General features: G+C 42.1%; 1 protein-coding gene across 10 annotated transcripts in view; it reads right to left on the bottom strand.

Moving 5' to 3' along the window:
* Positions 1–21,353, bottom strand: part of VPS41 (VPS41 subunit of HOPS complex) — a 147,022-nt gene that overhangs the window by 38,104 nt on the left and 87,565 nt on the right. For all 10 annotated transcript variants that reach the window (XM_084857840.1, XM_084857841.1, XM_084857843.1 and 7 more), the window contains 6 exons: positions 20,596–20,693; positions 14,808–14,937; positions 14,090–14,205; positions 12,104–12,160; positions 8,159–8,220; positions 4,517–4,598 (listed from right to left, as the gene is read on the bottom strand). In XM_084857840.1, the coding sequence (XP_084713966.1) occupies positions 4,517–4,598; positions 8,159–8,220; positions 12,104–12,160; positions 14,090–14,205; positions 14,808–14,937; positions 20,596–20,693 (545 nt within the window). The remainder of the gene's footprint in view (positions 1–4,516; positions 4,599–8,158; positions 8,221–12,103; positions 12,161–14,089; positions 14,206–14,807; positions 14,938–20,595; positions 20,694–21,353) is intronic.

Raw genomic sequence — 21,353 nt, 5'->3', positions numbered from 1 at the left:
GTCTCCAACTCTGACAGGTGTGTAAGGCTTTGTTGTATCAAACTAAGGGGTATTTCCAACCCATACGAACCTGGGTCCATTTGCTAGTAACCTATATAGCCTTACATGGCTTGGGGCCTGGCTACTTGAAAGACTGCATTTGCCCATATGAGCCAGCCCAGGTTTTAAGATCCTCAGGAGAGGCCCTTCTCTCTGCCCTGCAACCATGAGATCCACATTTGGTAGGAACATGAAGAGGGCCTTCTAGGTGACTGCTCCAAGTCTCTGGAACTCCCTGCCAAAGGAGGCCAGGCCAGCTCTATCTGAGTTGTCCTTCTGCCGGTAGGCAGAAGAAATTTTTATGCAGACAAGCTATTGGATTTTTAAGCTGACTTAAAATTTTGTGTTTTATCTGTACGCTGTTATTGTTAGCATCCTTGAGCACTATTTGTAGCACAAAGGTGGGATTTAAATTTAATATATAAATAATAAATCGATATGATCGCTCTCAAATGTCTTTGACTTAGTCATAGAACTGTGTCAGTGCCTTGGTATTCTGAGGAGTTGAGGGCAATGAAATGACTGTGTCGACGATTAGACCGCAAACGGCGGAAGACTCAGAATGAATATGATCGAACTCAGGTAAGAATCCATTTGTGATCTTATTTTGTGGCAGTGATGGCAGCAAATCCTACTTCTCTGCCACCACTGCATCTGCTTGGTGTCATCCAGCACTTTTTCACGTGGTTAAGGGCCTCTTGGGTGTAGGCCTTGGAACACAACAACTCGAACCCTCAAAGGCCTGCTGTGAACAATTTGCCAGACACTTTGCAGATAAAGTCACTCGTATTCGTGCTGACTTGGATACCATTGTTTTGACAGAGTCTGATACGGACAGGGCTGGTGCACAATCTAGTCATGTTATGGACACCTTTCAGCTTGGGCAACCTGAGGATATGGACAAACTGCTTGGAGGACTGAGGCCTACTACTTGCCCTTTAGACCTTTGCCCATCCTGGCTTGTGAAATCTGCCAGAGCTGGGCTGGATATCTGGACCTCCGAAATAGTAAACGCCTCCTTGAGGTATGGTGAGGTCCATGCTGCTTTGAAAGAAGCTGTGGTGAGGCCCTTGTTAAAGAAACCAAATTTAGAACCTATGGTTTTGGATAACTACTGCCCTGGGTCAAATTTGCCATTCTTGGGCAAGGTGCTGGAGCGTGTGGTGGCCTCACAACTCCAAGACGTTTTTGATGAATCTGATTACCTAGATCCATTCCAATCAGGTTTCAGGCCTGGTTATGGGATGGAAACAGCTTTGGTTGCCCTGGTTGATGACTTACGCTGGAGAATGGATAGGGGACTGCAACCCTGTTGGTTCTTCTGGACCTCTCCACAGCTTTTGATACCACCAACCATGGTATCCTTCTGGATTGTTTATCTGCACTGGGCTTGGGTGGCACAGTTCTAAAGTGGTTCCAGTCCTTCCTGGAGGAGGAGTCTCAGAAGGTAGTGCTGGGAGACTTCTGTTCCACCCCATGGCCATTAGCCTGTGGGGTGCTGCAAGGTTCTATCTTGTCCCCCATGCTTTTTAACATCTACATGAAATCACTGGGGGAAGTCATCAGGAGGTTTGGGCTGAAATGTCATCAGTATGCGGATGATACCAGCTCTACCTCTCATTTCCATCTGCACATCCCAGGGAGGCTGTGGAACTCTTCAACTAGTGTCTGGAGGCTGTTTTGGGATAGATGAGCGTGAACAAGCTGAAACTTAATCCAGACAAGGCAGAGGTACTGTGGGGTGAGAAACCAACTGTTTCAGATGGAGGTTTACAAATGGTCTTAGATGGGATTGCACTCCTCCTAAAAGAGCAAGAGCGCAGTCTGGGAGTCCTCTTGGACTCTGAGTTAACTGGGGAAGCCCAGGTGGCTGCGGTGTCCAGGAGTGCATTTTTCCAGCTTAGGCTGGTACGCCAGCTGCAGCCCTATCTGGAGAGGATGGACCTTGCCTCAGTTATCCATGCAGTACTCATGTCCAGGCTGGACTACTGTAATGTGCTGTTCGTGGGGCTGCATTTGAAGACAATTCAGAAACTTCAGCTGGTGCAGAACGTGGCCACCCAAGAACTGGAGGGGGTGAGGTGATTTCACCACATAGTGCCTATACTGCACCTGCTGCATTGGTTACCAGTGTGTTTCTCAGCCCAATTTAAAGTGCTTGTTTTGACCTTTAAAGCCTTAAAGGATTTGGGACCAAGTTACTTGAAGGACCACCTTCACCCATATTAGCTTGCTTGAGAGCAGTTAGGTGCGTGATCACATGCGAGAGGGCCTTCTCTGCAGTGGCCCACACCTTTGGAACAAGTTACCATTGGAGATCTGCCACGCTCCATCATTGCATGCTTTTAAGAAGACCTTGAAAATGTATCATTTCACTGCGGCCTTGTCTTGATATGACTGCTGTTGTTGCTGTTTTTGATGCAGTTGTTGGTTTTATTGTTGGCTTTTATTGTTGTCTTTATTTTATTGTGTTTATGTTTTTATCGCGTTTAATATTTAAACTGTTTTGATGTATTGTATTGCTGTGAGCTGCTTTGGGAAGGCTTTTGCCCTGAAAGGCGGCCAAGAACATTTTTAAATAAATAAATATCACAGAAACCAAATGAGATGGTTTGTCCAAAATTGAGCCCAACATGAGCCCAAGAATGCATTCCTAAAGCAGCAAACATCTAAATACAACTCCTCTGCAGTGCAGTAGAAGTGATGGAAGCCAGAAAAGCAACCAAAAGGAAGCACACTAACTTGCAACACAGGCAAGCTCCAAGAACTATAACATTACATAAAACACAACTGAACACCCTTTCATGTAGTTATACTAGATACACATGGACGATATTAATATTGGCTGACTATATCAACACCTTATATCCTAGAATCCTATGTCCTAGAATTACAGTGGCCCAAGGCAGACTAGAAAGACTGCAAGAGGAGTAAGAGTAGCTCACACCAACATGGCAGCTTGTAGCAGACTAGTCTTATTACACAGTATCTTCTGTCTTTCTGTGATTGGCTTTCAGGAAGGTGAAAACAACCAACTGTTTAAAAAGGCAGTAATTTAACAGAGAGGCTTTTTGGAAACCCTACAAATATTTTTTATAAATTTTACAGTCTGCTGGATGGCATAAGTGAAGCCATCTGATCAAGACACTCACCATCCAGGCCGGAAATAAATCCAGAAGAGAGTGGAGATGGTGAAAATAGCACATCACAAGCTTACCTATACACACTGAAGGGTCCCTTATTAAAGTGAAGCAGAGGGAAACAAACCTGAAAGGTTATCTTCGAATCTGGAAAAGTGCACCCCCCCCCCCGGCCCATAAATACTGCTGTTGTCTCTCCCTCTATCTTTAATTCTATAAGAAGGCTACAAGAAAAGCTGCAATGCTGCAACACCTTCACACTCCTGAACAGAGAATTTAACAGCTCAAAAAGCAGCAAGGGACCACCTGCTGCGAGATCTTAATAATATGCCCCTTTTGGCTCATTGAGTTTGAATAGGAAAGACATAAAACTTGGAAAGAAAATGTGCAGATGTTATCAAAGGGAAGGTGCATAAGTGTTTTCTGCCGTTCAGGAAGTGACAGTCTTTCAGCTGGATGCCATCGGCAATTTATTAACTTTAATGCTTGCCAACAAACCTGCACGATTAGAGTACCTGGTTTGCTATGCCAGTAATCACCAGGGAGTGGAAGAGTACTTTCCTCTCTCCCCACTCTTTTGCAGTGCAATAATCTGTTACAGTAAACCTGAGTTAGCTCTGGATCTATCGCCAATGAGTCGAAGGATGTGCTGTAAGTAGTGAGTCACAAGGTCACAGAGACCCACTATACTTTCTTCTTTTAAACAAGGACCTTCATGAACAATTACAACTCTGTGAGGAAGTCAAGATGCAGATGGGTGCTCTTTAGCTGTTAGTCACTACTGACATCTAACAGCCTGTATAAAAACCAGAAAACTGGATTTTGCTAAATCGGAGACTTCAGTAACAGTTTTGGAAGAGTTTGTGCCATTTTACGTGGCCATGAACATCAACCTGTTAAGTTTTTGAATTGAGAAATGTATGATGCTATTTCTTCATTAAGGGTCAGTTCAGAAAACCATCCAGAAATCCTATATACATGATGGAGGAACGTGCACATGTGAGCCCACACAGATACACTCTCCTTTCCTATGGTACAAAGTAAACTGTGATGCATGCGCTACATATATAGGCCTGATGTGCTTGAACATTCTCTCTCAGGAAAGGGGGTGGAGGAAACTTTGAATAAGTCTGTATTTATGGCAAACTTATAGGTGCATAATGCCCACACAACTCACATAATGCATAATCCCACACATAATGCAAAGAATGCATAATGTCCCCAGTACATTCATGGTGAGGAGGCACATTCAGTCACACTCCACCACTTGTCTACAATCACTGGCCTGATGACAAGACTAACCAGACCAATTTAGTGAAAAATGTGACCCTACATACCTTTAGTTGTCCAATTTCTTTAAACCTATGTACTTCAAATTCCCATAGCTCTGTGTTCTTGCCAAGTATTTTCTGGCATTTTCTGAGTAGAAAAAGATAGTATAAGAACATAAGAACATAAGAAGGGCCATGCTGGATCAGACCAAGGGTTCATCTAGTCCAGCATTCTGTTCACACAGTGGCAAACCAGCTGTCGACCAGGGACCCACAAGCAGGGCATGAGCACAACAGCACCCTCCTACCCATGTTCCCCAGCAACTGGTGTATGTAGGCTCACTGCCTCTGGTACTGGGGGTAGCACATAGCCATCAGGACTAGTAGCCATCGATAGCCTTTTCCTCCCAGAATTTGTCCAAGCCCCTTTTAAAGCCATCCAAATTGGTGGCCATCGCTACATCCTGTGGTAGCGAATTCCATAGTTTAACTATGCACTGTGTGAAGTAGTACATCTTTTTATCTGTCCTGGGTCTCCCACCAATCAGCTTCATAGGATGACCCCGGGTTCTAGTATTTTGAGAGAAGGAGAAAAATGTCTCCTTATCCACATTCTCCACACCGTGCATAATTTTGTAGACCTCTATGATGTCTCCCCTTACCCTCCTTTTTTTCAAGCTAAACAATTCCAGTTGTTGTAGCCTTCTCTCATAGGGGAGATGCTCCAGCCCCCTGATCATTTTAATTGCCCCTTTCTGCACTTTTTCCAGCTGTACAATATCTTTTTTTATGTGTGGTGACTCCCTTCCTGAAAACATCAGTTCAGGCACAGGTATCTGTCCTATATCTTCTTCAGTGAAGACAGATGAAAAGAATTCATTCAGCTTCTCTGCAATCTCCTTGTCCTCCTTCAGTACTCCTTTAACTCCATTGTCATCCAATGGTCCAACTGCCTTCCTAGCTGGTTTTCTGCTTCTGATATATTTAAAGAATTCTTTATTGTTGGCCTTGATGTTGTTAGCGATATGCTCTTCAAAATGCTTTTTTGCATCTCTTATGGTCTGCTTGGGTCGCCTTTATGCAAGCTTGTGCTGCCTTTTGTTTTCCTCACTTGGGCAAGACTTCCATTTTCTGAAAGAAGCTCTCTTTTCTCTAATAGTTCCCTTAACACTGCTCGTTAACCATGCCGGCATCCTCTTGGACTTGGTGCTACCTTTCCTAGCCTGTGGTATACATTTTAGCTGGGCTTCTATTATTGTAGTTTTGAGTAACCTCCAAGCATTTTGAAGGGATGTAATCCACTTGACTCCCCCTTTTAACTTCCTTTTCACCAGTTCTCTCATTTTAGAGAAGTTTTCTCTTTTGAAATCAAATGTGACTATGTTGGACTTCCTGGGCAATTTCCCACTTAAATATATATTAAATCTGATAGCACTGTGATCACTGTTTCTAACTGGTTCAACAACATTTACATCTCGTACTAGGTCCTGGGCGACACCACTTAGGATTAAATCCAAGGTCGCCTCCCCTCTGGTTGGTTCCATGACCAACTGTTCTGGGGCACAATCGCTTAGGGCATTGAGAAATTTAACCTCTTTGTCGTGGCTGGAACATGCATTTATCCAATGAATGTGGGGGTAACTGAAGTCGCCCATTATTACAACCCTTCCTTGTTTGGAGGCCTCCCTGATTTCGTTTCCCATCTCAAGGTCACTCTGAGCATTGTAGTCTGGGGGATGACAGCATGTACCTAGCACTAAATTATTTTTGGAGCCTGGTATTGTCACCCACAGTGCTTCTGTGGAAGAGCCTAGCCCTTTTAGGTGTTCTAGTCTGCTTGACGCTCTGCCCTCTTTGACATACGGGGCAACACCTCCCCCAGTATGTCCTTCTAGGTTCTCTCCACTCCACCAGGTTTCTGTAACGCCCACTATATCCAAGTTTTCTTTTAAAATCAAGCACTCCAGCTCTCCCATTTTGGTTCAGAGGCTTCTAGTATTTGCATAAAAGCACCTATACAAGGTATCCTTCCCAGATGCCTCTTGTGTGTGCACCTTTTGCTGTGGAATGTTGGCCCTTTGATTGGCTATTCTGTTCTACCATGTACTCCTGGCCTATTTCCTCCCCTTTTACATTTGGGCCATCAAACACATTTTCATCTTCATACCTTTGGGATGATTTAACCCGAACCAGATGCTTCCCAGCTCCTGTTGGCTTTCTCCCAGGTTTTAGTTTAGAAGCTGCTCTGCCACCCTTTTTATGTTTAGCACAAGCAGTCTGGTTCCATTTTGGTTCAAGTGGAGTTTGTCCCTTTTGTACAGGCCCGGCTTGACCTCAGTGCCTAACAAATCTGAACCCCCTCCTCCCTGCACCACCGTCTCATCCACACACTGAGACTCCTCAGCTTTGCCTGTCTAGCTGGCCCTGCGTGTGGAACAGGTAGCATTTCCGAAAAAGCCACCTTGATGGTCCTGGATTTCAACCTCCTATCTAGCAACCTAAATTTGGCTTCAAGGACCTCACAACTACATTTCCCCACACTGTTGATACCAACATGGATCATGATCACTGACTCCACCCCAGCACTATCTACTAGGCTACAGAACTATACAGAAGAAGAGTTCATAAATCAAACTTTCACTGCTAAAGCATTTTCCTTCTATGCACATCATCATCATTTGAGGGTCAACTTAGAAGCTGTTGTGCTATGTACTGTTTTGTATTTTATTCTTTTAGCTTTTATGATTGTATACTGAATTTATTCTTTTAGTTTTGGAATCCGCCCAGAGAACATCTGTTATTGGGCAGATTAAAAATATGTTAATAAGGGCACATTCCTATCCGGATAGTTGCCACCTTCCAAAATTGGAGGCTACCAGCTATCCTATGAGGGCGGCTGGAGCATGGGGGCGGGGGGGGATCCTCTCCTCTATGCTCCACCCACCCTGCATTTTTGCCTAGACAGGCGATTTTGCCTGTCTAGGCAAAGCTATGGGGAGGGGGAGGGAAGGGGCCTGGAGACCCAATAGGAAGCTATGTAAAGCAGCTTCCACAGTCTCCTCCCACACAACATCACCCCTTTCCTCCATCTCCGCGCTCCATTTCCAAGCACAGAGATGTAGCTGGCGCAGAGAGAACTGCGCTGGCTATGAGGGGGTGGGTTAGGGGGTGGAGTGTGCAGTTTCTGTGAACTAAGGTTGGAGCCCTGGCTCTGACCTCGGTTCTCTGAGACCAAACAATCCTATGGACCTCTGGACAGTGCCTAGTGGTGATAGGATTGCTCCTTTAATTAATTACTTTAATTATTTGAAATCATGTCTCTTATTCTGGCTCAAGTCACCACTGAAAACATAAAATCAGCAACCACAACCCAGAGCCCAATATGCATATTGGCTTCTTTGTCCTGCTAAGGTACAGTACATGGAGCTCACAGAATTCATGGGGCACTCAACCCTTAGATGACCCAGTGACAAGATCAAAAGAAAGAGCTAGCACAGGGGTCATGACAATGAATAAGGGCCAGTGCACATCTATGTTAGCAGCATACTACTATTTGTCTTGTAAATAAACTATCTGCACATTAGAATAACACAAATATCATGATATGACCAGAAGTCTGTACAACTTGCACACACACAAGCAACATACACAATCACAGGAGTTTGCACACATGCACCCTTATGCATATAAGCAAACTAAAACTGTTACCGTGCTGCCAGGTCATAATCTCCAATTTCCATTAGATGATTTATGTAGGCTAAACCTATGTCCTAGGGTGAAAATGAAATACAATTAATTACAAGTAGGTCTAAAAATTACACACATCCTTCAGCAGTCAAATGTTGGCTTTTGTAGTCAAGTGACTTGTTAGGTTAAATACCAGGAATTATTTTATCAGGGTATCCCAACTCTCCAATTCCTTTATAATACACAAGCTTGTTTGCGCGTATCAAAGCACTTACCCAAAAGAACTTTCAGATAACTTTAAATTGTCATTTTTAAGAAAAAGATGGGCCCAAATCAGATTATAATCTTCCTGATCATGTTCCTACAAAAATGGTGGAGGAATTATATTAACTCCATTCACTGGGAATGACTGTCTTGCCTCGAATATCACCAGCTATCCACTTACGGGCATAACACTGAATGTGTAGTGTAGACACATAAAAACAAGCATAGGCCCAAATCATGTGGTCAATTTCTGGACTGTAATGTTCAGGCCTGCACATATTTGATTTTATGAGTGTACAACCTATTCAAATGTTGCACCCATAAATGGACAACTGTCATCTAGTACTTTCGGATGTGGGACAAGAATACACAATGGATGGGGTGGGAAGTCATGATTTCACTCCCCACACAATGCGTAGAGATAAGACTGGTGAGCATACCACCAGGCCAAAGGCACTGGTTTTTCATTAAAGGATGGGAAAACAATGGTATTCTCCTGTGTACTTCTTAGGGGGAAATCAGTATTTGGGGAGATTCTCTCAAGGTTACAAGTTCTCTAAACACAGTCTATTAACTTCCCCTTCCTCTCAGCTCTTTGATAGTACTTCTCCATGTTGGCAAAGTGATTCAGCAGCAAGAGAAGGAAATTCTTGCAGAGGTGTGGCCATTATTACACTGTATTAGTCCATATGGTGTATCATCATTCATGAATATTGAAAACTGAAACGGAATCCTGGCAAGACAGGAGCCCTGTGGGTGAGTGGTTCCCGAGTCCGGGAGATAGGCTCATTGCCTGTTCTGGAGGGGGTGCACTCCCTTTGAAAGATTAGGTCCGTAGTTTGGGCGTACTCCTAGATCCATCACTATCGCTGGAAGCCCAAGGGGCCGCTGTGGCTTGGAGTGCCTTTTACCAGTTTTGGCTGGTTTGCCAACTATAGCCAATCCTGGACAGGGATAGGTTGACCACAACGGTACAGGCATTAGTAACCTCAAGACTGGATTACTGCAATGTGCTCTATGTGGCTGCCCTTGAGGCTGGTCTGGAAGCTGGAGCTAGTGAAGAATGCAGCAACTTGGCTGTTGTCAGCATGTAACTCCTTTGCTGAGGGAAATGCACTGCCTGCCTATTCACTACTGGGCCTGGTTTAAGGTATTAGTACCAGTGTACAAAGCCCTAAACAACTTGGGACAAGGATACCTGAGAGAGTGCCTTCTTCTTTACCAACCTGCCCGGTCAATGAGATCATCAGAGGGCTTGCTCCTGGTGGTTCCACATGGGCCTATTGCCCAGTTAGAGTCCACCAGGGAAAGAGCCTTCAGCGTGGTGGCCCCCTTCCTGTGGAATTCCCTGCCTTTGGAGGTCAGGCAGGCACCAGCGTTGTGTTGCTTTCGGCACCTCCGGAAGACATTGTAGTTTCGAGAGGCCTTCCCCGAATGATTAGCTGCAGTTTATTAAGTTCAGAATCTGTTCTTTTAAAATGTTTTGATTGTTTTAATTATGGGGTTTTATTCTCTTATCTTGTTGTTCACTGCTCTGAAATCTTTGATGTGGAGCAGTATATAAATATTGTAAACAAACAAACAAACAAACAGAATATTTAAAACATCACATGAATTCTACCCTCTTCTTTGAAATGTACTAAGATTTTACACTTCCGTTGAACTAAAACTTGAACTAAAGAAGATTTGTAGCCATTTCTCTAGGACTAACATTGGACAACAATATTCCATTTGGAACAATATTCCATTGTTTCTGTGGAATATTATTTTCCCATTTTACTGGTTTTCAGTTTACAACCTTCTAACATGCTTTGAAAAATGCTTTTGCTCCTTACACACTACCTCACCTTTCTGTATCAAGACACATGGCTGCAGTAACATCTAAAGTATTTGTGGGAAAGAGAAAGAAAAAAAGTGCCCAAGTGGTAAAAGGTGGCACAGATTTTTTTAAAGTACCTCTGTCCCAGTACTTGCTTTACTAAACGCTTTGTAAGAAACATTTAACTTTACAGGAGAAAACACCAAATGCAAGTTAAGCACAAAAACAATTAATATTAAAAACGCATAGATGCCTTCTGAATAAAGAATGGATGAGCCCATCTACTCTTGAAAGGTGGGACGTGCAAACGTGATAGGTAGGAAACAGGAGTTACAGCAATAAAGTAACTTCACCTTTTCCTCTCTCTTGAACCTCTACAGCCAAGACAAAGAGCTCTGAATGTGGCAGCCAGAGGGAGAAAGGTGTCACTGCCAGTTGCCACTTGTACCTTCTTCCTGGGGGGAGGGGGGACTACTGCTCTGAAGATTTGTAGCTATATCTCTTGGACTCAAGTTGGACAATAATGTTTTCTTAGTTACCATATCTTTTTCTTCACACGAGAGGTATGCCACTATTACCTCAGTTGTACCAATGATGACATGAGACTTGATCTGCCCCCTAGGCTACCAAAAAAATCCATAGCTCGGCAGATCCACATACCAGGCCAGGTCTCTTTTGATTGGACCATACAGGCTGTAGTTATGTGTGCATCCTTTACCTTCACACAGTGGCTGCCCTCAGACATAACAATAAACAATTGTAAACAACAGACCATGGTTTATCGTTATGAGAATGAGCCTAGGTGAGCTTTGGGCTTGCACGCATCCCCACCCCTCTCTACCTGCAGCGTGGCTGGGAGGATTTCAGAAACTTTCTCTTCCACTTTACACTAACCACAGCATAGCATTATGTCCAAACCTGGACAAACTGTGGTTAGATATAACTATGACTAGTTGAAGCAAGCCAACTTCAAGCCATAGGCTAGCTTGCTTTGACTAATCATAGTTAAGTTTAAGATTTTGAATGGAACACTAAACTGTGTTTAACTGAAACCGAAAGCAAAAACATTCACTCTCCTGCTTGTGGCCATTGTTTATTGTTATGTCTGAACCAGTCCACAGAGTGAAAATTAAGAAGGACCAGAGGGTATTCATTAAATGGAGAGTGTGTGTGAAGTTTTGGAGTTCTCAGAATTCAGTTTGTAAATATAAAAATGTTACATGGTTCAAACCTATCTGGAAGCAGAATCCTGACCTAGAATCCTTGCACCCTAATTTCATGTGTAAGAAGACTCTGGTTACTCAGTGGTGAGAGATATGCGCTCTACACATGCTTAGAAGCATTATCTTCTTTATGACTTTACATTTTCTAGGACTGAACCCTGTAACGCATAGCTAAGAAATCACAAGTCCCAGATCAAATGTAACTCTGGGGGCCCTTAACTTTAGCATGGTGAATTAAGCTGACGGCATAGGTCAGTAAGGTAAATAGTGTAATGCTGATTGGGCCATCACTAACATCCGCTATCAGGTCAAACTAGATGACATGATAAAACATGTGGCTACTACCAAAAACAGGAGTCACATGCCTAGTTTCCCCCTCAACCCTCCCCATAACGTGTAATACATTTTCCCTGCATCCTGATGCAATAGCATTCTGCATACCCCCACCCCACATTGTTGGCTGCCACTGAAGGGGGAAATGTAACTTTGACATGAGGACATGGGTTAAGTGGTACTAAATGTTACAGATGGAGATGGGAGAAGTAGACACATGGCAGCCGTGTGTTTAATCTAATGGTTGGCTTGGCCCACAAACACTGTTCATTTATCTCTGAAAGGCCGGGAGATTTTAAAATTTAAAAACCAAGTTTATAGACTTACCTGAATCCTGTGTTTTTTAATGGTCTTCTGACTGATCTCAGTGGCCATCAAAGCCTCCTGTATAATGCAATGGAAAATGACATCCAAGCCAACTGTTCAAAACTTTGGTAGAGAAATCTGTGGAGTTGCCTTTGTTTTTCATGTCTTTTGTTTGAAAGCACTAGAACGTTTAATGTCATGGCTGAACGAACAGCTTTGAATTCATACTCAAACAAAAGCAATTGTTAACCAAACAGAAACGACTTTGGCTTCCATCTGGGCTCACTCCACATTAGTACATCAGTATCACATTTCAGAAGGATGGCACCATATGAAGTGCAATCATGGGAGTTCATTTTCTAACAAAAAATCTGTGCTAGAAAGACATCTGTTGAAAAAGGAGCCTTGATTTGTTTTCTTAGTGCACAACTAAAAGTGAAAGAATACATCCCTCACTGGTAGGAGAATGATTTTTCATTACATTTAATTTGTGGCTCGTTCACAAAGCTACTCCATGTGTGTAGATATAGAGCTGGCTTGTTGCTACTCAAAATGAAAAGTGAAAGCTTAATGTGGGTTACAATACAAGCTGTTCCCTGACTATTAAATCTTAAAGGACTTTCAGTAGAAGATGCTTGAAAGCCTTTAGAATCCTGTGGAACATCCTGAAGGATAATATGGACTAACTTCTATTTGCTCCTTGGAAAAAACTGAGCTGCTTAGATGTTTGCAGAGTAAAACCCGAATGGGACTATAACAAAATTAGGGACAGTATGTACTCAGCTCCCTTTCTTTACTCCCAGGTGTTCACAGCCTACGGAAGCTCACAGCTTCTCTAACAAAAATCTTTGTTAAGTGCTTTGTGTCTTCCTTGATATGACAGCTTTAAGGGCCATAGAAAACGCTGGTGCTGCATTCCTTATCACTTACATGTCTCAGGTCTATGGTAAGTGAAACACGTAGCAAACGGCTCAATAAGCACCAACAACTCCTAATGCACTGTGGAATTCTGAGCTAAAAATGCCATATTCTACAGTCTGATAAATTATTAGCAACTGAAATAAGTTATGCAAAGTCAGCCAATTACCTAAACTTCCCTGCTTATTTTAATTTAACTGCTTGCAACCTCACTGCATCAGTTCTTTCTGATAACTGTTATTTCTTAGACAGATGTACTGTGATACAACTAAAATGCATCTTTTATTCTTAAAAGTAACTTGGCTAGATTTGCAAACACTTTTAACAAAGATCCTTCAAGTGATTGTTGTTGACAGTGCTGGTCAAACATTTTCAGAGGCCCAGAATAAAATGAAACCAAAGCCTCTATAGTCTAGATGCAAAACTTCTTCCTGACATCAGAATGGCGTTTGAGCTCTTCATATGAAGAGTCTAGGACAGAATGCCCCATTCTGGAGGCCTATTCAAACATCTGAAAAAGCAGCTGAAAGGCACTGTGACTCAACTAGATCATTAACTGCTTGTCCCGGCCTTCTCCACAAAATGGATGTAATCTCTAAATGGCACAAACAATGTCTTCAAAATTGTGGAAATAAAGACAGTACTTTTCGGGCCTAGGCAGATGCTCTACACTATCAGAGGCTACACTATAACATGAATATAGGGCACTTAGACACTATGGCAAATGCATAGCAATGAGATGTGGCTAGAGAGCATATGGTCCCTTCACCTAAACATATGGGGCCTATTCTAATCAACATAGAAACAATTCTCAGGCATGAAGTTGAACTATATTGAATATTGCCTAGCGAACTTTGCTTATTGGGCAGTTTAACAGTACAGATATATATATATATATATATATATATATATATACATACATACATACATACATACATACATATACACACACATATACACACACACACATACACACACACACACATACGTATATTTAAAGCTGTTTAAGCAGTTATTAAATAGGGAACAAGATGTTCAGCGAGGTCTTTTCTTTTATACTTTCAAGGCTTACAAATGGCAAAGAGTTACCTCATATTTCTTCTTCTCTAAGAGCCATTCAATATGGTCATCTTGGTCTCGTTCTTTGGCCACAACAACATCTCTCGGACTGATAATGTAGAAAAGTGATTCGCCTTCTGAATACTCTGTAAATGATAAAGGAACCATTTAATCAATTTCCCCACTATGTTAAAAGCTTTGCAGTATATTCTATCATAGGAATGAAACTTTGATATGCTAGTTGTCCTGTTGAAACCAACTGTTCTGGATGCTTATTATTTGAGTACACAGATGCTGTATCTCAGCAATCTTTATTCAACATGCACATCACCAAAAACAAAAATCACCAAGACAAAACACAAAAACCATCAAATAACAATGGGCCTGTGCAAATTTAACACTCTCTGCTGTCTTTTAAGAGACAGATTAAGAGACTAGGAGAAATTAAACTGGTCCAATAGGAGACCCAAGGATCCATGGGATCCGTTCCAGAGCACTACCATTCTGATTGTGATCAAGCATCCATACCATCAATTTCAAGGCTTTTGAGTTGAAATCATGCATGATAAATAATGTTACATCTAATATCCCGGCACTGTAGATTGGAGCAACACCCTAATTCCACTCTTACCTTCTTGTGCTTCATAGGGTAACGCTATGACCATCATGGGAATCCAGGCATGAAGCACAAATCAGCAAATGAAATAAAAAAGTTTTTAACGTGGCCAAAATGTTTAGCATTTCTCACCTAAACAATAATCTCGGCATTCATTTTCTTGGAAGCGCCTCACCGTGAGTGCATCAGAAGAGATTTCTTCGCAAGATTCGGGAAATGGCTGAATTATATCAAGCCTAGGTCTGGCACAACACTCTGTTTCCTAGGAAAAGGGTGCCATATTCGGCATCAAAGCATACACCATGAGTTACCGATATTTTGTAATATATCTGAAAAGAACATTTGAATTGTGTCTTTTCGCAACTGAGGTCCCCCCCCGCACAAACAGCAATAAACAAAGCCCAATTGGAACTGTCTTACACAGTGTCAACCAAATAGTCCATTTAGCCAAGTACTGACTTGACTTTGTCTGACAGCAATTCTCCAGAGTATCAGGCAGATGTCTTGTGCTGCTACCTAAAAAGCTCTCTTTTGGCTAGGAAGAAAACAGCCGATGTGCATGCGCGTGCGCACACACACTTGGGATGGTTTATGCTAGGAGCCGGATGAGAAGCTTCTGGAGCTTCCATTTATTGCCTATCCTTAATGTAGACAGTACAATCTTTGTATAGAATTCATACTGTCAACACATAATCTAGCCATGGAAATATGCAAGCATCATTTGTGCTGTAACAAGTTTGGCCATCTTGACTGTGATGTAATGGTGTAATTGTTCTTCTGAATGTGACTGGCATCATGAATGAGCCTACCACTAACGATATAGTTTTTGAATAACCTGGCACCTGATGGTAGACAAAAGAGCTTAATAGCCCTTAATAGAAAATCTTAAAAGAGCTTAATAGTGACCTTTTTGGACACGTGGGCACATTTGGGAATTTGAGAAATTGCTGTGGGCACCACCACAAAATGCCTAATCAGTTGATCGCAGCTTTGGCATCTACCTGTCACATCTATGGATCTTAGGCTGCTCTTCATTTAGCAAAAACTTTTGTTTCATGTCTATTGGACACTGCAATGTCCCTTTAATAAGGGACCGTCTAATTCAGTGAATTGCTGACAGTACAATACAGGTAATGCTTCTTTTAGGCATATGTTTTGGCAGTGTTCACTAGTTGCTTCTTTGAGGAGGGAAGGTTATTACAAAGATAAATTTTATACTGGAACAGTCTTTAATATTCACTGATTACAGACTCTTCTAAATTATTTATCTCCTTCATGGAAATTAATGAATGGACAGTGCAAATGGATTTTTTGCGTCATTCTGACAGCTAAAGGACTGATATTACAACACTGGAAGGATAAATGCTCACCTCCTATAATGAAATGGATTGAGGACCTAACAACGCTTTCAATATTTGAATGGGTGGCATATAGATGCCACCTTCAAATGGATAGGTATTTGGATATTTGGTCCACTTTTGTTGAAGCCTATGTACAGCAAGTTATATGCCCTTCATACAAATTCATGTAAATAACTTAAAAAATGGAAAAAAATAGTTTCGGGTGCCCACAGGCACCATGTTGGAGACCCTTGGAAAGGTCTCTCAAGCCTTTGGAATGTTACAAACTTCAGCTGGTGGAAGAGACAGTGAAACCATCTGTTGCCTCTTTGAATCTGGGTAGAGATTGTGAGACAGAGCTGGGAGTTCAGCAGGAGTTAGCCAAACTGGGAACAACCTTAGCAGAGCTACAGGGGTCACAAAGTGTTACTCTTTGAAAATCTGATCTAGGATTAGCAGTAGTGCTCTCTGTTTACTGGAGTCTGCTTGCTCCCCAAATTCTCTGCTTGTACATTTATAAATAAATAAGATATTAAAATACATAAGTATCCAGTGCACTCCCATTACAAGGAATGATTCTTTGAACTTTCTAATGCTCAAGGAAGTGGGATCAGTCCCTTTTGTAACAGCACTGATACTGCTGATAGTACATGTCTTATCACAAGAAACCCTTCTTTCTGCTGTGATGCAATGAGCTTCCTTGCGCTCCTTTGGGTGACCAAAATGTATTATTTGGTATAGAAAGTGTTTGCAACATTGTATTTGTCAAGAAGGGAATTGTTTTTATTGGACTAATCTCTGTTAATGTATGGATGTGTTTGGGTTACACATAACTTTTAAATCAGGCAGTGTGGAGAGTAATTTATTTGAAAAGAACATTTGAACTGTAGGGTAGCTAATGCTAAAATTCTGTACACACTTATCTGGGAGTAAGTCCCATTGAACTCAATGATACTTCTAAGCAGACATGTATAGACTTGCACTGTAAGTCTCTGGTAGACAAAGTGCAATGCTGGTTGCAAATGACCACAAACCTCTTCATTCTACAGTTGGATTCATACCATCATTGGAATCTGAGCAGGAAATGCATTAATTAGCGGTTCTCAGAGAACTATACTGAACCAGAAACGCAAGATCTTTATTTATATAATTTTCCTTTACCTATAACAAAGTTCAAAGGGAGGAATTCCAGGGCACCTATCCATTTAAACATTTACTTTTAACACTATAAATGGCAGTCACTTCACATTATGCAAAAGTGGTGTTTACATGTAGATGTGACAGGGACCTGTGAGCAACATTGGTTCCTTATCCCCTATCTCTCTCTGCCACTTGCATGGTTGAAAATATTACAGTTTTTTTTCTTAATATACACATAGCAGTTGCATTTGCACATCATGCTAAACTACACATGAGCAGGAATGAGTCACAGTGAGTTTCAGGCTTTCAGATTCCCCCCCACACACACACACATGACCAGGAGGAGGAGGAATTTGGAAGCGTTTGCTTTTGGTTAACTGGTTTCTTTTGTCATCTGCGGTGACAAACTGTGGTTAAAATTAACTATGCTTAGTTTCAAACAAGCCAACTTCAAATCATAGCTTTTGAAGCTGGCTTGTTAAAACAAACGATAGTTAATGTTCACCACAAATCCAGGTCCAAATGACACGACAAATTCCAGTTGACTAAAAGCAGAAGCAAAATCTTTCCCACTCCTCTTCCTGGCTATGTGGCATGAGGAAGAGTGAGAGAAGGGTGCATAAGCCCAAGATTTGCTATGATTCTTTTCTACTTGAGCACATTATGCTAAAGCAGAGCTTAGCATGACATGTGAATTCAGACAAAATGTTTCAGCTATGCTTCTTCAAGGCTTGACATGTAAACGTGGCTTAACATGGTTTGATATTATGTTTTATCATGTTGTATTTTATGGTTCTAATTTATGTGAACTGCTCAGAGTGCTTGGGCTATTGGGTGGTACAGAAATGTAATAAATATATACATAATAAAAAGGTTCCAAGAGTTGGCGGTATACGTGGGTTGTTTAGCTGCTCCCGCTGGCAAAAGGAGCCAAGTGGGAGCAATCGAGCCATGGGACCTAGCTCACTAGCCAGTTCACGAGAACCAGGGTCTAGAAAACCCCCTGGGTTGTCATTGCATGTGAATCGGCTGGGAGTGGAAAGCAGATAAGATTGTTCTTGTTCCTGACAATTTTTCCATGTGAATTCATAATTGATATCAAATACTGTTTAGTCTTACCTGTGTAAAACCCTAGTTTTACCACTGGGGCATTCATAGCATGAGTACAGATATATTCTATCTATGTGGTTACAAGCCCATCAAGTTCTCCTAAGTTTTATATTACTGGCTATTTAGGCCACATTAACTGTAGTAAAAAAAAAAAGGTATCTCCACATCTTATGTTTCTGACAAAGCATGGCCAAAAAAACCCTTTTATTGGTTAAATCTCTTTACACGTACTCATTAGTATTATTGCTACTTTTATTAATTGTACCCTCCCCCTCCCCAACCCAACCCACCTATCAGCTTCATCCTTTCCATTTGGTAGCTTGATTTTCTTTCTCAGACTCAATCACAGAAAGGAACTACAGTAGTAGCTCTCTTGGGAGAAGCTGTACAAGCACCTTTGTTCCTTTCTTTAAAATAATAAAAAATAATAATCTGGCTGTCCTGAAAGAGGGCTAGAGGCTGACCCTATTGATTTCAATAGATTTGAGCGTTACCTTGAGCCAACGGAATTTCATTGCCTAGCAACAGCATGCACTCAGTTGCTCAAGGTTACTATAGCAATGGCTGCTTAATGCCGGTTCTCTATCAAGCAGATGATCAAGAGCATCTGCCACTCTTAATGCTGTAACTTCAAGGGATTTCCCTCTTCCTTTCTCCCTTGCATTTATTTTGTATAGTAAAACTAATGCATCACAAAGACTTTTGAGACTCACTCCTGAGAAGAACTGGGGATCCAAGGTATCCTTTGTCTGTCTGGACACATATAACCAAGACCATGATGCCAACTGGCTGTTTTCCCCTCATCACTCATACTGACAACAATGACTTGTAGCCAATCATCTTTACAAGCTTTATTTAAGGTAATGTGTGATGTCGACACATTACTCCTCAATTCAACTTTATTTCCTGTTCATACACACACACACACACACACACACACACACAAGATTAAAGATGTACAGGGCTCAGTGGTCAGCACTGCTGGGCACCTGCTGAGGCCCTACACCAGCTGAGGTGAACCACTGTTGATGGCTGGATCCTCCTGGTTCTGCTCCTTCTTCCTTGCTGTCACTGCCTGTTCACTTACTGTCTTCAGTCATTTGATCAGCGACAAGAGTGAGGACATCCTTACTTGCTTGGCACTCCCCCTCTGGGCCATTGTTCAAATTGGGCCAAGAGGGAGAGAGCAGGTGAAAGGGCAGTGGGGAGAAGGACAGGGTCCCTCTCAGAGGGGATGACCCACTGAGAGCGTCTTGCCAAAGCCCCTCCCCCCACCCCCAAACCTGGAGTCGGCACTGAAGATCTAAAACAAAGAAAAAAGAGCAACTTATGTTTACTCACAAATTGTTTGTTAGAGGATGGGCAAACCTGTTATTCGACTTTAGCTGCTACAGTGTGAAAAAGTGCTTCAGTGTGAAAAGTCTGTGATACTCCAAAAGCTAAAAGTGCATCCTAACTGGGGAAACAAGGCAGTTGTCACAAATGAATGCTTATCCTTTACTACTAGGAAAGTAGTAATTGTGCTGCTGTTACGGGCTCTAGAAACAACAAAGGGCTCATGAGATGCCTTTGATGGGCTGCCACTAGAACATTCCCTCATTTCTGCTGGTTCAGGGAAAGGCCCTCACTGGACACAGCTTTATAATGCAATAGAAGGAAAACAGCGCAGGCATAGGACCACTAATAGCTGCTGATTTACTAGCCTTTAGAGCATGGTTGGAATCCCTCAACAGTGTTGGGATCTTAATGCCACGTGGTACGAGCTGTAAGTCTGAAATATTCTACATACTTCCTCAAGAACTGGGGATATTAGGGCTCACTCCCAAACAGGTGTGTAGAATACTGCAGCCCAAGTATGCATCGGGATGGGCAACATGTGGTGCATGGGCCACATGCTGCCTTCTGGCCTTTTTTTGTGCCCCACCCCCACCACTGAATTCGCTGCACAAATTCGGCAGCACACCAGCAAAAACAGCAGATTTCCCCTTGTTTTCAGGAAAACAAGCAGCAGTTTGCTACCAAAATTCAGTGATGTGGTGGCATGGCAGCAAAAAGGGGCCAGTTTGTCCTTGTTTTAAAAGGAAATTCCTGCCTCCCTTTTTTCTTTTTTTCTGCTGCTGTGCTGCTGAATTTCAGTAGCAAATTCGGCAGTGTGGGGGGAGGGATGAGGGCCCTCAGTAGGTTCTGGGGGAAGGGAAAATCCCCCCCGCCATCCCCAGACGTTGCCCACGCCTGGTGTATGACCTTTTTGGCAATAATCAAAAGTGTGCCTGGCTCATTTTTTAAAGTTCTTTTTTTATTTGGTTACTTGTGTTTATAAACTTACTTACAGTTTTCTCAGAAAACTCCTTTACATACGAAAGGATGACAAGCTGGTCACAGAGAGGTGCAACTCCACTGATGTAAAATTCAGTGCTGAACTGGGACACTGAGCAGCAAAAAAAAGTAAACAAAAAAGTAACAGGTTTTAGTGTTAAGCTAAAAAAAACCTCTAGCCATCTTACCATTATAAAACAACATTCATATAGCCCTTACAATTAACTTTGTAATCCTAAAATAATTTATGCTAATAACTTCCCTGAGACATACATCAGCATTTGTCTGTTTTGCTTTAAAAATTTCACGTGTTATTTTATCTGTTCTTGTCATGTTCATGGAGATGAATTTCTATGTTTGAAAAAGATGTGGATTTTGTGTGTGTGCACAGAAGTGTTTTTTTTTTAATCCCAGGTACACAGAGTGGGAATCCAATACATGTGGCTTCCCAATGAGGAGACTAAACTGCACCTCAGAGGAAATGAAAGTATCCCAGTTTTGGAGCAGGACTGGGCAAACAGTTGAGCATGAAGGACTATGATTGAAGCCTACCATGAACTGGGGCTGAGGTAACCAATTTAAAGATTCCATTCCTCTGACTAATTTACATAAGATTTACATGAATACAAAGGACACCATGGATGCAGTTTCACAACACAAGTAACTTGTCTTGCACAGGGAAGACAGGATGGACTGGGAGACTGGGAAAACACAGAGACCTCCTGTTCCTGTAACACAGCAGTTGGCAACTTGTGGCCCTCCAGATGCAACT

Source organism: Heloderma suspectum, chromosome 5 (genome assembly GCF_057233095.1).
Source record: "Heloderma suspectum isolate Gila_16-S chromosome 5, 16-S_ref, whole genome shotgun sequence".
Lineage (NCBI taxonomy): Eukaryota > Metazoa > Chordata > Lepidosauria > Squamata > Helodermatidae > Heloderma > Heloderma suspectum.
The sequence above is the reverse complement of the archived record's forward strand: the minus strand, read 5'-3'. Positions and strand labels throughout refer to the sequence as shown.